Below are 13,183 nucleotides of genomic sequence, written 5' to 3'. Positions count from 1 at the left end.
TTATTATTATATATCGGTCTCTTTCTAAAGCACAATGGCTGCAGCTGGTTTGATTCCTTTTACAAAAGTCATCAATGCCTCATGGCGGCACCCCGTGATCGGGACATGAATACATGTATATCCCTAGGGAATTGCCATTTTTGACAGCTAGTAATTATGCAAATAGTACCAAACGGTTCACTGAGCAGGTATAGAAATGCTTCTTACCTGCTAAGAAGGTGAGCTAACCTGCATGAATATGCATTTATGAATTAAAAGATTACTGAAAACCACAAAAAGGGGCAGATTTCACCTTGTGAAATTAATCATTCAATCATCAATCGTGCTTATTTTAAGTTTATTTTGTACTTTACAATTAACTTTTGAAATTCAAGTTTTCTTGCTTTGTTTTTTTTAATCTACATACCATAGCAACAAACTGGTGGTCATTTCCAATGAGGGCTAATGCTGCAGTACTGAACAGATGTTTAATGAGCCTGTAGGTTTGCCAGTGCTTCTTTAGATATGAAAAGGGGTTCAGGATGAGAGCAAAAATGATTTATACTAATAATAAAATAAATTATTAATAATATATATATATATATACACACACACACGGTACACTGTTAAAGATGGCCTTATTATTCTGTTTACTTACAGAAGTTAGATTTTCATACACCCATACAATTAAACATGCAGAAGATAAATGGACTGAAGAGCCAGTCAAATGAATCAATGGCATCACTGAACGCACAATCATAAGCGATGCTCTAAGAGTTTTGGCCATAGAGTTGGAGGCAAAATGAAGTCAGCATGGTTAATGTGGATGGAGCATATTTTGCACAGCCATGTAGGGGTTATATATGGGGTACGATGGCATGGACCAGTGCGATAGTTCATAACTAAAGGAAATGGACATACAAGTAATATCACAACTCAATATTATGTTGAAAGAAATCAAGTTCAAACGAGTCCTTATGCAAAGTCAATACGACTATGGTATAATTATTGCAATAGGAATAGGTGGAATAATCTTCCCTCCCCCTCCATTCCAAAAGAATCTGAGAGGTGTACAGGATTACCTTGTTTCAGCAGTCAAAAGCCTCTGCACTGGGACTGGGATAATTTTATGCCACTGAATACCTTTTAGAACTCAAACAGTTAAAATCTATGAGTTTTGCTGGCTACTAAGACAACAAAGCCCAAGGGAAAAAAGCATCAACAAATTAGCGTACTGCAAAAATAACCAAAAACAAAACACCAAAACAAAAGAGATAAAGACGTGGAAATGCCTTTGGGTTTTCTGGAACAGATGCATAGAGAGCAAACACAATAGTGAGGTTATGTTTCTGGGTGGCAACAGTTGCATATCATTGCGTGCACAAGAGGTAAGCCAAGTGTGAACTGGCATACCCTTATGTAGGACCTTTATTTCCACCCAATCCCTATTTAGGACTCGATGACACTGTTGCATTAGGTTGGCCTACCTTGTTATGTTTTTAAAGGGAAAATAAATTAGATTTTTTTTTTGTGTCTACATGACCTATCATCACTGGAGAAAAACATATTTTGTAATTCATTTTCAAATTAGTATTTTATATGGTAAATTTTCTCTGGGTGCACATTCCAAGGCAAAATACTACAAATCATAGGTAAAAGGAATAAAGGGGCAATGCTCATATGTTGCTTACATTATTGAATGCAATAAAGAAATAGGGATTACCCATACCTGCAAGATTAAATGTCTAGTGCCACATTTGCAGCCAAAAGCTAGAGTCCGTCTTTGCAACTAGACACATTTGCATTATACCAGCAAATTATTGTTAATTACTCGGCATGCACTGTGTTATCCATGTAATTGACAAGTCTGTCTATACTCACTGAATTGTCAGAATTTTTTTTTTTCTAAACAAACAGATGCTTCTCAAATTTCAGTAGAAAGCCTTTGTACCCTTTGTACATAGGTTAATAGAAAAGGCTGATATTTATCCAGCAAATGCACTTTCTTCCCTGAGAAGGTCTCAGTTCTAGATGTCAGGTCCCAGTGATAACTTGCGTTTTATGCTTTTAATTCCCCTCTATGTACATGTGTACTGTGAACATGTGTATAGGTGTATGTTTGTTTTGACATAACTGTATTTAGGTGTAAATGTAATATTGTGGGTACATATATTGTAACCTGGCTTCTTCAATATTCATATGTGCATTCTGCCTGGGTACTGGCCCTACTGGGTACACCTGCATTTCTGTACACATGGCAGTTGTTGTGCTTCATATACCATTTAAATGAAGCAGAGAAACTTCCCGGACTGCAGGTTTCATAGAAACATAGAATGTGACGGCAGATACAAACCATTCGGCCCATCTAGTCTGCACATTTTTCAAAATACTTTTATTAGTCCCCGGCCTTATCTGATAGCTAGGATAGCCCTTATGCTTATGTCACGAATGCTTAAACTCCTTTACTGTGTTAACCTCTACCACTTCATCTGGAAGGCTATTCCATGCATTCACTACCCTCTCAGTAAAGCATTACTTCCTGAAATTATTTTTAAACCTTTGCCCCTCTAATTTAAGACTATGTCCTCTTGTTGTGGTAGTTTTTCTTCTTTTACATAGTCTCCTCCTATAGAAACAAGCAAGGTTAAACGACAGAGGGTCAATTTATGTTATTTGCATTATAAATATTTATAATAATTTCCATTTTTATATAGAGGAAGAATGTGCATCTGTAACACAGTTACAAAATTTCCATCACAGCATCTCATAAAATATCACAGCTGAGACGTAGATGTTGATCAGTTGTGAATCCTGGCAGGTAAAGAATAAACTGCAGCAACCTATACTGAACTGAGAAGTCTAGTCTGCCAGAGTTCGCAAACACACTAATACATATCTAGGCACCGCTGTGTTCCTCACCGGCCCACATGCAGTGAACACACACACACACCACACCTCACCTCACCTCACACACACACACACACACTATACTCATTACAAATGCACACTACACCCCTCACACATACAGCAGCCCCCAAACACGCTGCACCACTCACACACACACACACAATACTTCCAAACATATATGTATATATACTACAGAAACCCTCACACACATACTGCACCCCTAAACATATTATATTCCAGACAAACACTAGATCCCTTACCCAACTCTGGATCATCTACAGATATACACACACTAGATCCCTATATACACTCTGAATCCTCTATACACACACACTCATTAGATCTCCTATACACACTCTGGGTCCTTCAAACTCACACTAGATCCCCTACACACACGCTGCACCACCTACACACACACTACATTTCTGACATACACACTCTGGATCCCCTACGAACACACTAGATTCCTTGTAAGCAAACACATAGTGTCTCCATAAATTGAATACAGTGAGTATCCCATTTATGGAAACCCTTGAGACAGGTTTCAAGCAAACACCTCGCAAGCATGTTATTAAATTTGCTTGCGCTGTGCAGAACAAATACAGGGCCTTTTTCTCATGCTGGAGCTCTTCAGCAGAGCTCTGCACATGGTCTGCCTGGAAGAGCATTGAACCAACATGCTCACTTTGAGATGGGGCGTGCTTGTCATTGGGGATGACAAAACATACCCTACCTGGCCCCGCCTCCTTTTCAGTGGGCCGCTGTGGATAAAAAAATGCCTGGCCTGAATAGTTTTCCCAGTCCAGCACTGTATATATATATACACATACACACACACACACACACACACACTTATGTAGATAACATAATCTGCAAATGATTTCAAAGGGCAGGTCATGTTTCAAATCAAGTATGGCGGATGACATCCTACAATGTTACATTAAATGTTTTGCATGGAGTGGCTCTACACCATGCAGTGTGGAGGGGGTAATCTCAGTGCAGTGTGTAGACAAGTATGTCCTTCCCAGTAACAAGAGAGTTTCACTCCCAGGAAACAGTTGCCTTTTACAAACAAAGTTATTAATCCCAATAGTAATTCGACAGGAGAGGATCTGAGGATTACACTTTCTTATTCTCCCCTGCTCCTCTCCTTGTATGTCAGTAATGCAAGAGGGGCTGAATTAAAGGCAGCAGCCACAAATTTGACTTCTGTCTGGCAGTGTAACTCCCACTATCCTGGTTCAGGCTTGGATAAGGTTTGTCACCATGCTGCCCTAAGTTAACAGGAAACCTAAAATAAACTAAACTGGACAAGAAGGTGCACAATCCAATGTCCAAATCCATTTGTTAAAATAATCTCTTTTTATGTGTGTAAAAAAAAAAAAAAAACTATTTAAGCACCCGTGTATAGTAGTAAATAAATTGTTATTCATAATTCTGGAAGTCACGCATTTTTATTTTGTTCTTTCTTACCAAAAACCTATGTTGCACATTCCTTGTTAGTAATTTCAATGGGGTGCAGTGTTTTTTAAATTTTATATTTTTTTTACTCGTTTAAAAGTTTGTTTTTTATGCTTCTTATCTTTTTAGAAGGTTCCCTTCAGCTTGCAATCTCATAAAGTACCTCTATTCTAGGGAATACAAACAAGCCGTGTTCTGATTATATTATGAAAGAGAGCTGGGTCAGTAGTGCATACTTATTGTGTCCTCATTATTATAGCTTCTGAATTTCAAAGACAAAATAAAAATCTCTGTGACTTTAAAGCAGGTGTAGGCAGTCTTTAGCATTCCAGAGTTATGGACTATATCTCCCAGAATGCTGACAAAACACCAGGGGAGATGAAGTCCAAATCTGGAGTGCTGAAGGTTTTTTTTCTTACAACTGATTTACATGTTACATGTCATGCCAATAATAACTTATGTCCTTTGAAAGAACATAACATTCCACATACATTTCTAGCAGATTTGCTACAAAATGCATAGATTGGGAGAAAAACTTAATTAAAAATAGTTTTTTCTCCCAACTGTCTATCAATTCTTTGACACAGAGTCTATGACGAAGGGTGAGTGAGAATGGAGAGCAGGAGAGACCTCCCACAGGTGGTCCTTCTGCTTTCCTCACACAACTACCACAGTATTCCCAAACAGGACAAATCAATGAAGACCGCGGGTTGAAGACATACGGAACGCAGGCCTCTGGTGAGGACATTGCGTCTCTGGGTCAGAGGGTTACATAAGTCATGATACGTTCACTGTATGAACAGAAAAGGGATCTTTGCCTGAGTAAGTATACTATTATACCTTTGGGTTCCCAGACATGCATGAAAAAGTCAAATGTATCAAGAATCCATACTCATTAAGTGCAAAGTTAACTGACCATGTTTTCACATCGCCCAAGCAACTCTGTATTTATTGGATTCTGCCTATCCAGAGGTATTTTAAGATCATCAGCATCTTTTCAACGGAATAAAGAAAACCTGAGTAGAATTTGTTTAATTGTAAAAAAAACTTGGACTTATATTCTTAGCTGATGACACCAAAGATGATTGCATTGGTGGCAGTGGCTAGTCTTACGGATGGTCATGCTGTCCTGCTTTGGGATCATATTGACGGAGAACTGAAGGCCAAACTCGGGAAGGCTTAAGAGGTGTCTCGCACACAGTGGTGTAAAAGTGGTGCAAAGTCCTGAAACTTTGAGTAAAAGATTTGAGAAAAGACACTGAAGATGAAGTGCAAAAATCCAAATGAGAAAAATAAATGCAAAAATAAACACAAACGATAGAACATCAAACAGAGTTTGATGTGGACTTCCTAAAGTGGACTTCAAGAAACTGTATGTATATCCAGAAAACTTTATCTTTCAAAAAGTGTAATGGTTTTGGAGGTATACATTTATATGGCAACTAAATTATGAACAGTCTCATTTATATTTTGCTGTGTAATATATGGTAATTCTGCATAATTATTCACTCATCTTAATTACTAGCTTCTATTAAAAGGGTAGAATAAATCTACACAGAGCAATAACTGTATTAATTGCACCAAGGTGATGTTAATCAGTGATTACGTTCAGAGTTAGGGAAGGTGTTAGGTCCATTTTAAAATGAAAATATATTTATTATTTATCAAAATACAAAAGAACAATTTGGGGAGGAGGTACTTCTGGGGAAGAGAGACACAACAGTACACCAAATAGGCAATAAATGATATTATTATTAGGAACATATGTATATGAAATGCCAGATTATGTCAGATTATGCATATTTTATTCATTATGCCACACAAGTGATTGTACTATAACTGGAAGACTAAAATCTTAAATGTATTTTAATTGATTAGAAGGTCTTGAGTATCTACTGTGGCACCTCCACACATTTCACTATTCATGGATTCAAACAACTATAAAAAATACATGCATGTTTAAACTAAGACACAAGCAAGAAAAAAAGAAGCTTATCATATCAAGGAATTGCAAAAGAATGTAACAGCTTTCATATCCACAACAGAGATATTAGTAATAAAGGCACTTGTTTTAAAAACAAAAACAAAACATACATCTTAAAAGAAGCAGGGAACCCACACTCCTGACTATACAAGCAAAATTCCTAGACTATTTCTATAATGAAATAACAAATCACCAGCAGTTCCATGGCCCTTTTAAGTTGATACTTCTGTGCCAACTCACCCCTGCCATTTTAGCTTCCTAATATGCTTCATGATCTCATGCAGCCTCACCTGTGTCACTACCTCTGGAGGCGGCTCTTTCTGCCACTGCTTGAGTTGGCGGGAGGCAAAAGAGTGCAGAGTGTAGGACATGGTACCATATTCAATCCACAGGGACAGGTTGGAGCTGTCAATCTCTAGTGCCCGTTTGAAGCTGTTTAGTACAGGGGTGGAATGCTTCCAGATAGGGCCATCATTTCTTAGTTCATTGCAGTTGAGTTTGTCCTGAATGCGGCTTGCTCGTGCCAGGGCCATTCCAGCCCAAGAGTCAAACCTGAAGGCGATAAAGAGTGAGCAAATAATAGGGGAGATGGGGTAAGAATGCAGTAAAAAACAAACAACAACAACTGCAATAAGCATGGGGTTTCATTTATGACTTTGTACTTTAAATACACATTCCTGCTGAAGAAATGATTTGGCTAACAGCCCCAGACGTTATTTCCCTCAAATGTCTTTTGTTTGCAGGACTGTTACATGCTTTGAAAAGCTGTCTTGTACCACACAGACCTACAGTGATTTTAGTTGAAATGCTCCTGCAAAAACTACTGATGTAGAGCAAACATTTAATTCTTCAGGTCTTAAAACAAAGACCAGTATAGCAAGGACACATAAGTAACTAGTAATCTAGAGAATTTCAATTGCTAATTGCCTGTATAACTGTGATTCTATATTAATCCCCTCAACTCTACACCCTGGTTGTTATGGGCATACAAGGAACAATGGGACTACTTAACTCCAAAGCAGTGCCTGGATACACTACCTTTCCTCACCATTGCCATTCATATTAAAACACTGATCATTGTTTTCTTATGCATTATTGTTCCATTAAGTTGTACAATTGACACAACAGGGCTACATAAAGCAAAACCTGTTTTTAATATTTTTCCTTCACTAACTCTGCATAATACTTGTATTTATTCGAATCGTTTGAAAAAACTAAATAAATAAAAACTAAATTAAAAAAAAAAGTGTAGTGGGTTAAAAAAATCAGTTTGAAACACGTTTATATTGTGTTTTTATGATCTTACAACATGAATCTACAACAAGTATATATATATATATATATAGGAAAAAAGGAAGAAAAGATAATTTGCAAAATTCAGGCAAAATAGCCGAGTGGAAATTGCTGATTTTTTTAATTTTTAAACCTGTGTCAGCATAAAATACAATAATTATATTTCTCTCTCTTATTGAGGCAATTAATTCACATCACAAAACATACGTTGGAGTTGCATCATGTTGGTATATACCATAAACAACATATCATAGTTGTATATTAAAGACAGATGTGAGTACAGTGCAGAATAGTGACTACTCCTGAGCAAAACTGCCTTTTTTTTTTTTTGTAGTAAAAAACACAAGAATAACAAACCATAATACTAATAAAAGGTGTAGGGTAATGCTGGAAGAGTCACTGCTTGGTGAGTAAGCAAAGTCACTCCTGCTATTCTGAGTTGGTTTGTTATTGGAAGGAGTGATTTGCGCCATTGCAAGGTGGACCTCATAAGGTCTTGGTAGGAGAGGTTGGTTCCTTAGAATAAGTTAGGCATCTGGTTTCATAGAGCTGTTAGGTATGGTCTCTTATATTGTGCGAGGGAGCAGCAAACTATGGTGTCGCAAGCGGCAGCTGTTGGCACATTAGGTGATTTAGGAAGACCAAATATGACGTTGAACATACGTATTTTGGCTTGTGTCAGGGGTAGCAGTGAGGCTAAAAGTCGCCTTAGGTAGTGTGGCAATTCCTCCATGGTGATGGACTCTGGCACCCCTCTTATTTGTAGATTATTGCGTCTGGAGTGATAATCTAATGTTAGCAAGCTGTAGAGAGAATGCATGTTGTGCCGTTTGTATGTTGTGTAGGGAGTCTTTCATTTTAGACATTTCTTGCCTCACATCTATGATATCCTCTTCATTGGCTCGAACAATGTTGGTGACCACCTGCACATCAGCCTGAATCACTGCTATATCTGCAGCTAGCATCTGATGGAATTCTGTGAAGAGATTTTTAATATCTTGCTCGTTGGCCAGAGCTGACATGTCTGCGTAACTTGGCGATGTCTGTTCTGGTCCCTGCAGCAAAGACTGAGTGTAACTGTTGTCCTGCGCTTGGCTCTGAGGGTCAACTGAAGTCTCTTGGTCCTCCAGGGTTGCTATTTTGTGCTTGGCCTGGTGGCGGTTTCTGTGAGCGCATCCCCATAGTTGCAGGTTGATCAATTGTGAAGCGGTTATCGGAGTCTGGCTCCGGAGCGCTCAAGAACGGGATCGGACCAAGCAACTCGTCCAGGCATGTATGTAGATGGCAGGTCGCATGCCTACTCTTCTGTTGTTCCTGCCCTGAATTCAGGAAAAACGGCATGTCCTAATGCCGGGGGCTGCCGGAGAGTAGTGGGTGGGAAGATGAGAAAAGTGGCTTGTAGATATTTGTTAAATTAGTCGGAGCACGGTCCGAGCTGCGGAAAATGGCATCAGCTCTGTCCTGTGGTTAAGTCTTCCCTCCCCTCAAACTTAGCTTTAAAGGTTACAATTAATTTTTGATCAATAAGTAAAAAGAAATAGAAAAGAAAAATGAACTAACAGGTGGCATTTGCAAACTTCCAAACTGCTTTGTGTAAAAACTATTATTATTATATGTAAAGCACCAACATATTCAATGGATATAAGACAATTTTGTGGCTGGTGTGGAAGGGTAGAAGATATCAGATATATAGAGGAACTAACTGCATTCTCACAAAATTATTATCCTCTTGACACTCAAAGTTGGCAGTCTTGGAATGATAACCGGGTACTTCTGAAATTACTCTCTACGCAGACATAGTGACCCAGAAGCTGATGGTTCTTTGCCACACTGAGAGGCTTCCACCTTTTCCATTAATCTATTATGTCAAAAATTTTATTTTTAACTGTTGTAACAGGGATGCCCATGAAAGTGTTTAACTGTTATGTTATTTTTTTTCTTTCTTTTTAGTGGTAGCAATGTTGCTTATTTGAGCATATTGTATTGTGGGTACTACTAATATTTGGCTTATACCTAGATTATGTACCTGCCAGGCCATTTTTTTGTACTAACCCAAGTGGCTGAACCATTTTACCTATATACTGATATCATAAAATATCTTGCTGCAATGTGTATCAGACTTCCTATTATATGTATTATTGCTATGATGTTTGCAAAAGCTTACTAAAAGCTATGGTGAACAGAAATAAGTAAGGAATCACACACCTGTCTGGACAAATGCAAATGTCATGCATGTAGAACTTAATTGCCTTAGACTGTTCCTTGTTCTTAAAGTGATAGTCAGCAAGCAGATAATATAGCTCACTTAAAACTTCAGGAGACTTCTCGGCACCTTCTGGGAGTGATGGCACCTGAAACAAAGCAAGTGGACATTGTAACTAACAGGGTGACTGTTCTTCTATTATTTAATTCAATCCCAACCTCAATAACCTTGTGGTACAGGTCCATAAGCAGGGCAAAATTTCCGCTTACAACTACTCATTGGAAATTGAGAATTTAGCTCTGGTGGGTAGAAATGAACACCCGGTGTGCATACTGTCAGGTTTAAGCACTAAAGTGAGAACGTACAGTGAATGCAAAATTAATTTAAACTTTACGATCAAAACTGGACACATTTTCAAAGTCAGCTATGCTTTCATTTTGGCTAATTTGGCCATGAGTTTTAAATTTACTTTAAATGTTCACAAATGAATAACCCTTTATAGCAGTGGAATGTAAATTTTAAGGCCTGACTAGTAACATAGGATTTTTAAGCCCTGATGTTAAGCCCCGATTATTGACCTGTAAGGTGGTGGTATCTAAAATAAATCCCAACACACTGAACATCTACTGAGTTTAAAGCCTATTCGTGAATAGGAGAGAACACATTCACATGTCATAACTAACTTTTGTTAGGCTACAATATACCTTGGTGCTTGTCCCTTCAATGTATGCAGATACAGTGTCCATGCTCAATTTAGGCTTGTCTGATGCTGGCACAATGGTTGCCATCTTTTTCAGTAGGTTTGCTAGATCTGCAGACACAGTACTTGTTTTGTAGCTGTCAAATTCTGGAAGTGTTTTGGGCTTGAAATATTCAAACATAATGAGAGCATCTTCCCAGACCAACTCCACCTGTAAAGAAAGAGAAGGTTATTAACATAAAGATTTTGGTTTTCAGTGCATTGTTCACTAGTATAAATAATCAATTCTTTATTGTATGGGAAGGACGGTCCTATTCAAAGTTTTTAATTAAGATGCATTCTGTTCATCATTATAGAAACAATTATTGTTTTAATTTATTTTGCAAAAAAATAATGCTGCACGTATAGACAACAGAACCACTTCAAATCGGTGACAAGTGGTCATGGTGATTGGAGTAACCCTTTAAGTGAATGTATGTTTAAGTCACAGTGTGTTTAGCAGTCTATTATTATGTAGTAATTACATTTTGGATTTTTTTTTTCTAAATAGAGTTATAGTTTGAATGTATTTTACATCTGTGGGAATAGTAGAGTTCTAGATATAAAAAAAAAAAAAGACAAGTAGATAAGCTAAAATATGTATTGCATATGCAATGTATTAGATATGTCATTTGTATTGGGTAGGTAGGACAGACTGGCAAATAGTTAGAACTAGGGAAAAGAATAGGGAACAGGTTTAGAAGACTATTATTTATTTAAAGCGAAATGTTAAACACCAATGTTTTTGACTTCATTCCATAGTTACCTGCTGTGCAGAATGCTCCTCTAAATAGCGAGCTTTACTCTTCTTGCTGGGGTATCCATAAAGGCAATAGAAACACTGCTCCAGGGCAGTCTCCAACTCCTCCTTGTAAGGATGTGTATCATCCTTAGTTGAAGCAATCAACTCTTTCTGAAGAACACGCACCTGCAAGGAGTTAAGACAAAGAGAAGGGAGAGAACACATCACTTTTTTGTATCTTTACAAGCACTGTGAAGTTAAACTTATACCATATGTGTATGCATTTACTATAAGTCAGGTCTATTGATTTGAAACAAAAAACTGGAGGGGAGATTTATACCAGCTACGCAAGTTAATAGGATTTTTTCAAAGACACTGATGACGACACCCCATGAGCCTTGCTGAGGTATGCATATGAGGTATTGCTATACTCTAGGGATGTAGCAGAATACTAATATTGGGTCTTTGGAGAAGTAAGACACATCAGGTCTATAAAGATTACCACAAAATGGCAGCATGAGTGTGAAAATAAAAACCAAACAAATAAAAACCAACAACCTTTTTTCATGATGAAATGGCCCCCAGGGAAAAAAAAATCCAACTGCGAAAATCCAAATGGTATGCCCTGATGGAGTCATTTACAATTTTATTTATTTATAAAATATTTTACCAGCATGGATACATTGAGATTTCTCTTGTTTTCAAGTATGTTCTGCGTCTTTGTCCACAAAACATTGCATTGTTACAATAGGATACAATATTACAAAAATACAATATACAAACTATATATATATATACATATATATATATATACATATATATATACACATATATATATATACACACACACACACATACACATATATATAAATTTAATACATAACAGGTAATAAATATATTCAACCATGGCAGGTGCATTCTGTGCTGAGGTATATTGCCATAGATCTCTTAAAAGATTTTAGGTTGAATGAAGAGGTCACTATGTCCCTGAGGTTATTCCATAATTGTGGTGCTCTGTAGGAAAAGGAGGACCGAGCCACTTTATTTTTGTATTGTGGTATGCTAAATATCGTGCTAGTACTGGATCGGAGATTATAGGAGGTGGGAACAGCCGGGGAGAGCATTCTACTCAGGTAGAGTGGAAGCTCCCCAGGAATGCTCTTATCCACAAGGCTGAAAAGACCAAGAGTGCATCGGGATTCCAGCAACAGCCAGTTTAGCTCTTTTAACCCCTTAAGGACTGGACTTTTTTTGCGATGTTGTACATTTGCGACCAGGCATCTTTTTACACTTTTGTGGTGTTTGTGTTTAGCTGTAATTTTCCGCTCTCTCATTTACTGTTCATATACAAATTATATATTGTTTTTTTCAGGACAAAAGGGGCTTTCTTTACATACCATTATTTATATAATCTCATGTAATTTAATTTTTAAAAAATGAAAAAATATGATGAAAAATTGAAAAAAATACATGTTTTTTTACTTTTATGTGAAAAATCTTTTATTCATCTACAAAAGCGAATGAAAAAAACTGCTAAATAGATTCAAAATTTTGTCCTGAGTTTAAAAATACCCAGTGTTTACATGCTTTTTGCTATTTTTTTGCATGTTATAGGGCTATAAGTACAAGTAGGATATTGCGGTTTCAAAACATATATTTTTAAAATGTATCAATAGTGACATTGTAACACTATTATCTGTCATAAATCGCTGAATAACACCCCACATGTACATATTTTTTTTAAAGTAGACAACCCAGGGTATTCAATATGGGGTATGTCCAGACTTTTTTAGTAGCCACTTAGTCGCAAACACTGGGCAAAGTTAGCGTTCATATTTGTTTGTGTGTGAAAAAAGTAAAAAACTAAATTGAACG

The 13,183-nt window shown here is 37.2% G+C and overlaps 1 protein-coding gene across 3 annotated transcripts in view; it reads right to left on the bottom strand.

The window, feature by feature from the left end:
- Window positions 1-13,183, bottom strand: part of CABIN1 (calcineurin binding protein 1) — a 163,230-nt gene that overhangs the window by 103,804 nt on the left and 46,243 nt on the right. For all 3 annotated transcript variants that reach the window (XM_063454503.1, XM_063454504.1, XM_063454505.1), the window contains exons 20-23: window positions 11,333-11,494; window positions 10,532-10,738; window positions 9,830-9,975; window positions 6,622-6,883 (exon numbers count right to left, since the gene is read on the bottom strand). In XM_063454503.1, coding sequence (XP_063310573.1) covers window positions 6,622-6,883; window positions 9,830-9,975; window positions 10,532-10,738; window positions 11,333-11,494 — 777 coding nt within the window. The remainder of the gene's footprint in view (window positions 1-6,621; window positions 6,884-9,829; window positions 9,976-10,531; window positions 10,739-11,332; window positions 11,495-13,183) is intronic.

The sequence above is a fragment of the Pelobates fuscus genome, chromosome 5, assembly GCF_036172605.1.
Source record: "Pelobates fuscus isolate aPelFus1 chromosome 5, aPelFus1.pri, whole genome shotgun sequence".
Taxonomy (NCBI): domain Eukaryota; kingdom Metazoa; phylum Chordata; class Amphibia; order Anura; family Pelobatidae; genus Pelobates; species Pelobates fuscus.
This window is presented reverse-complemented; position numbering and strand designations above follow the sequence as displayed.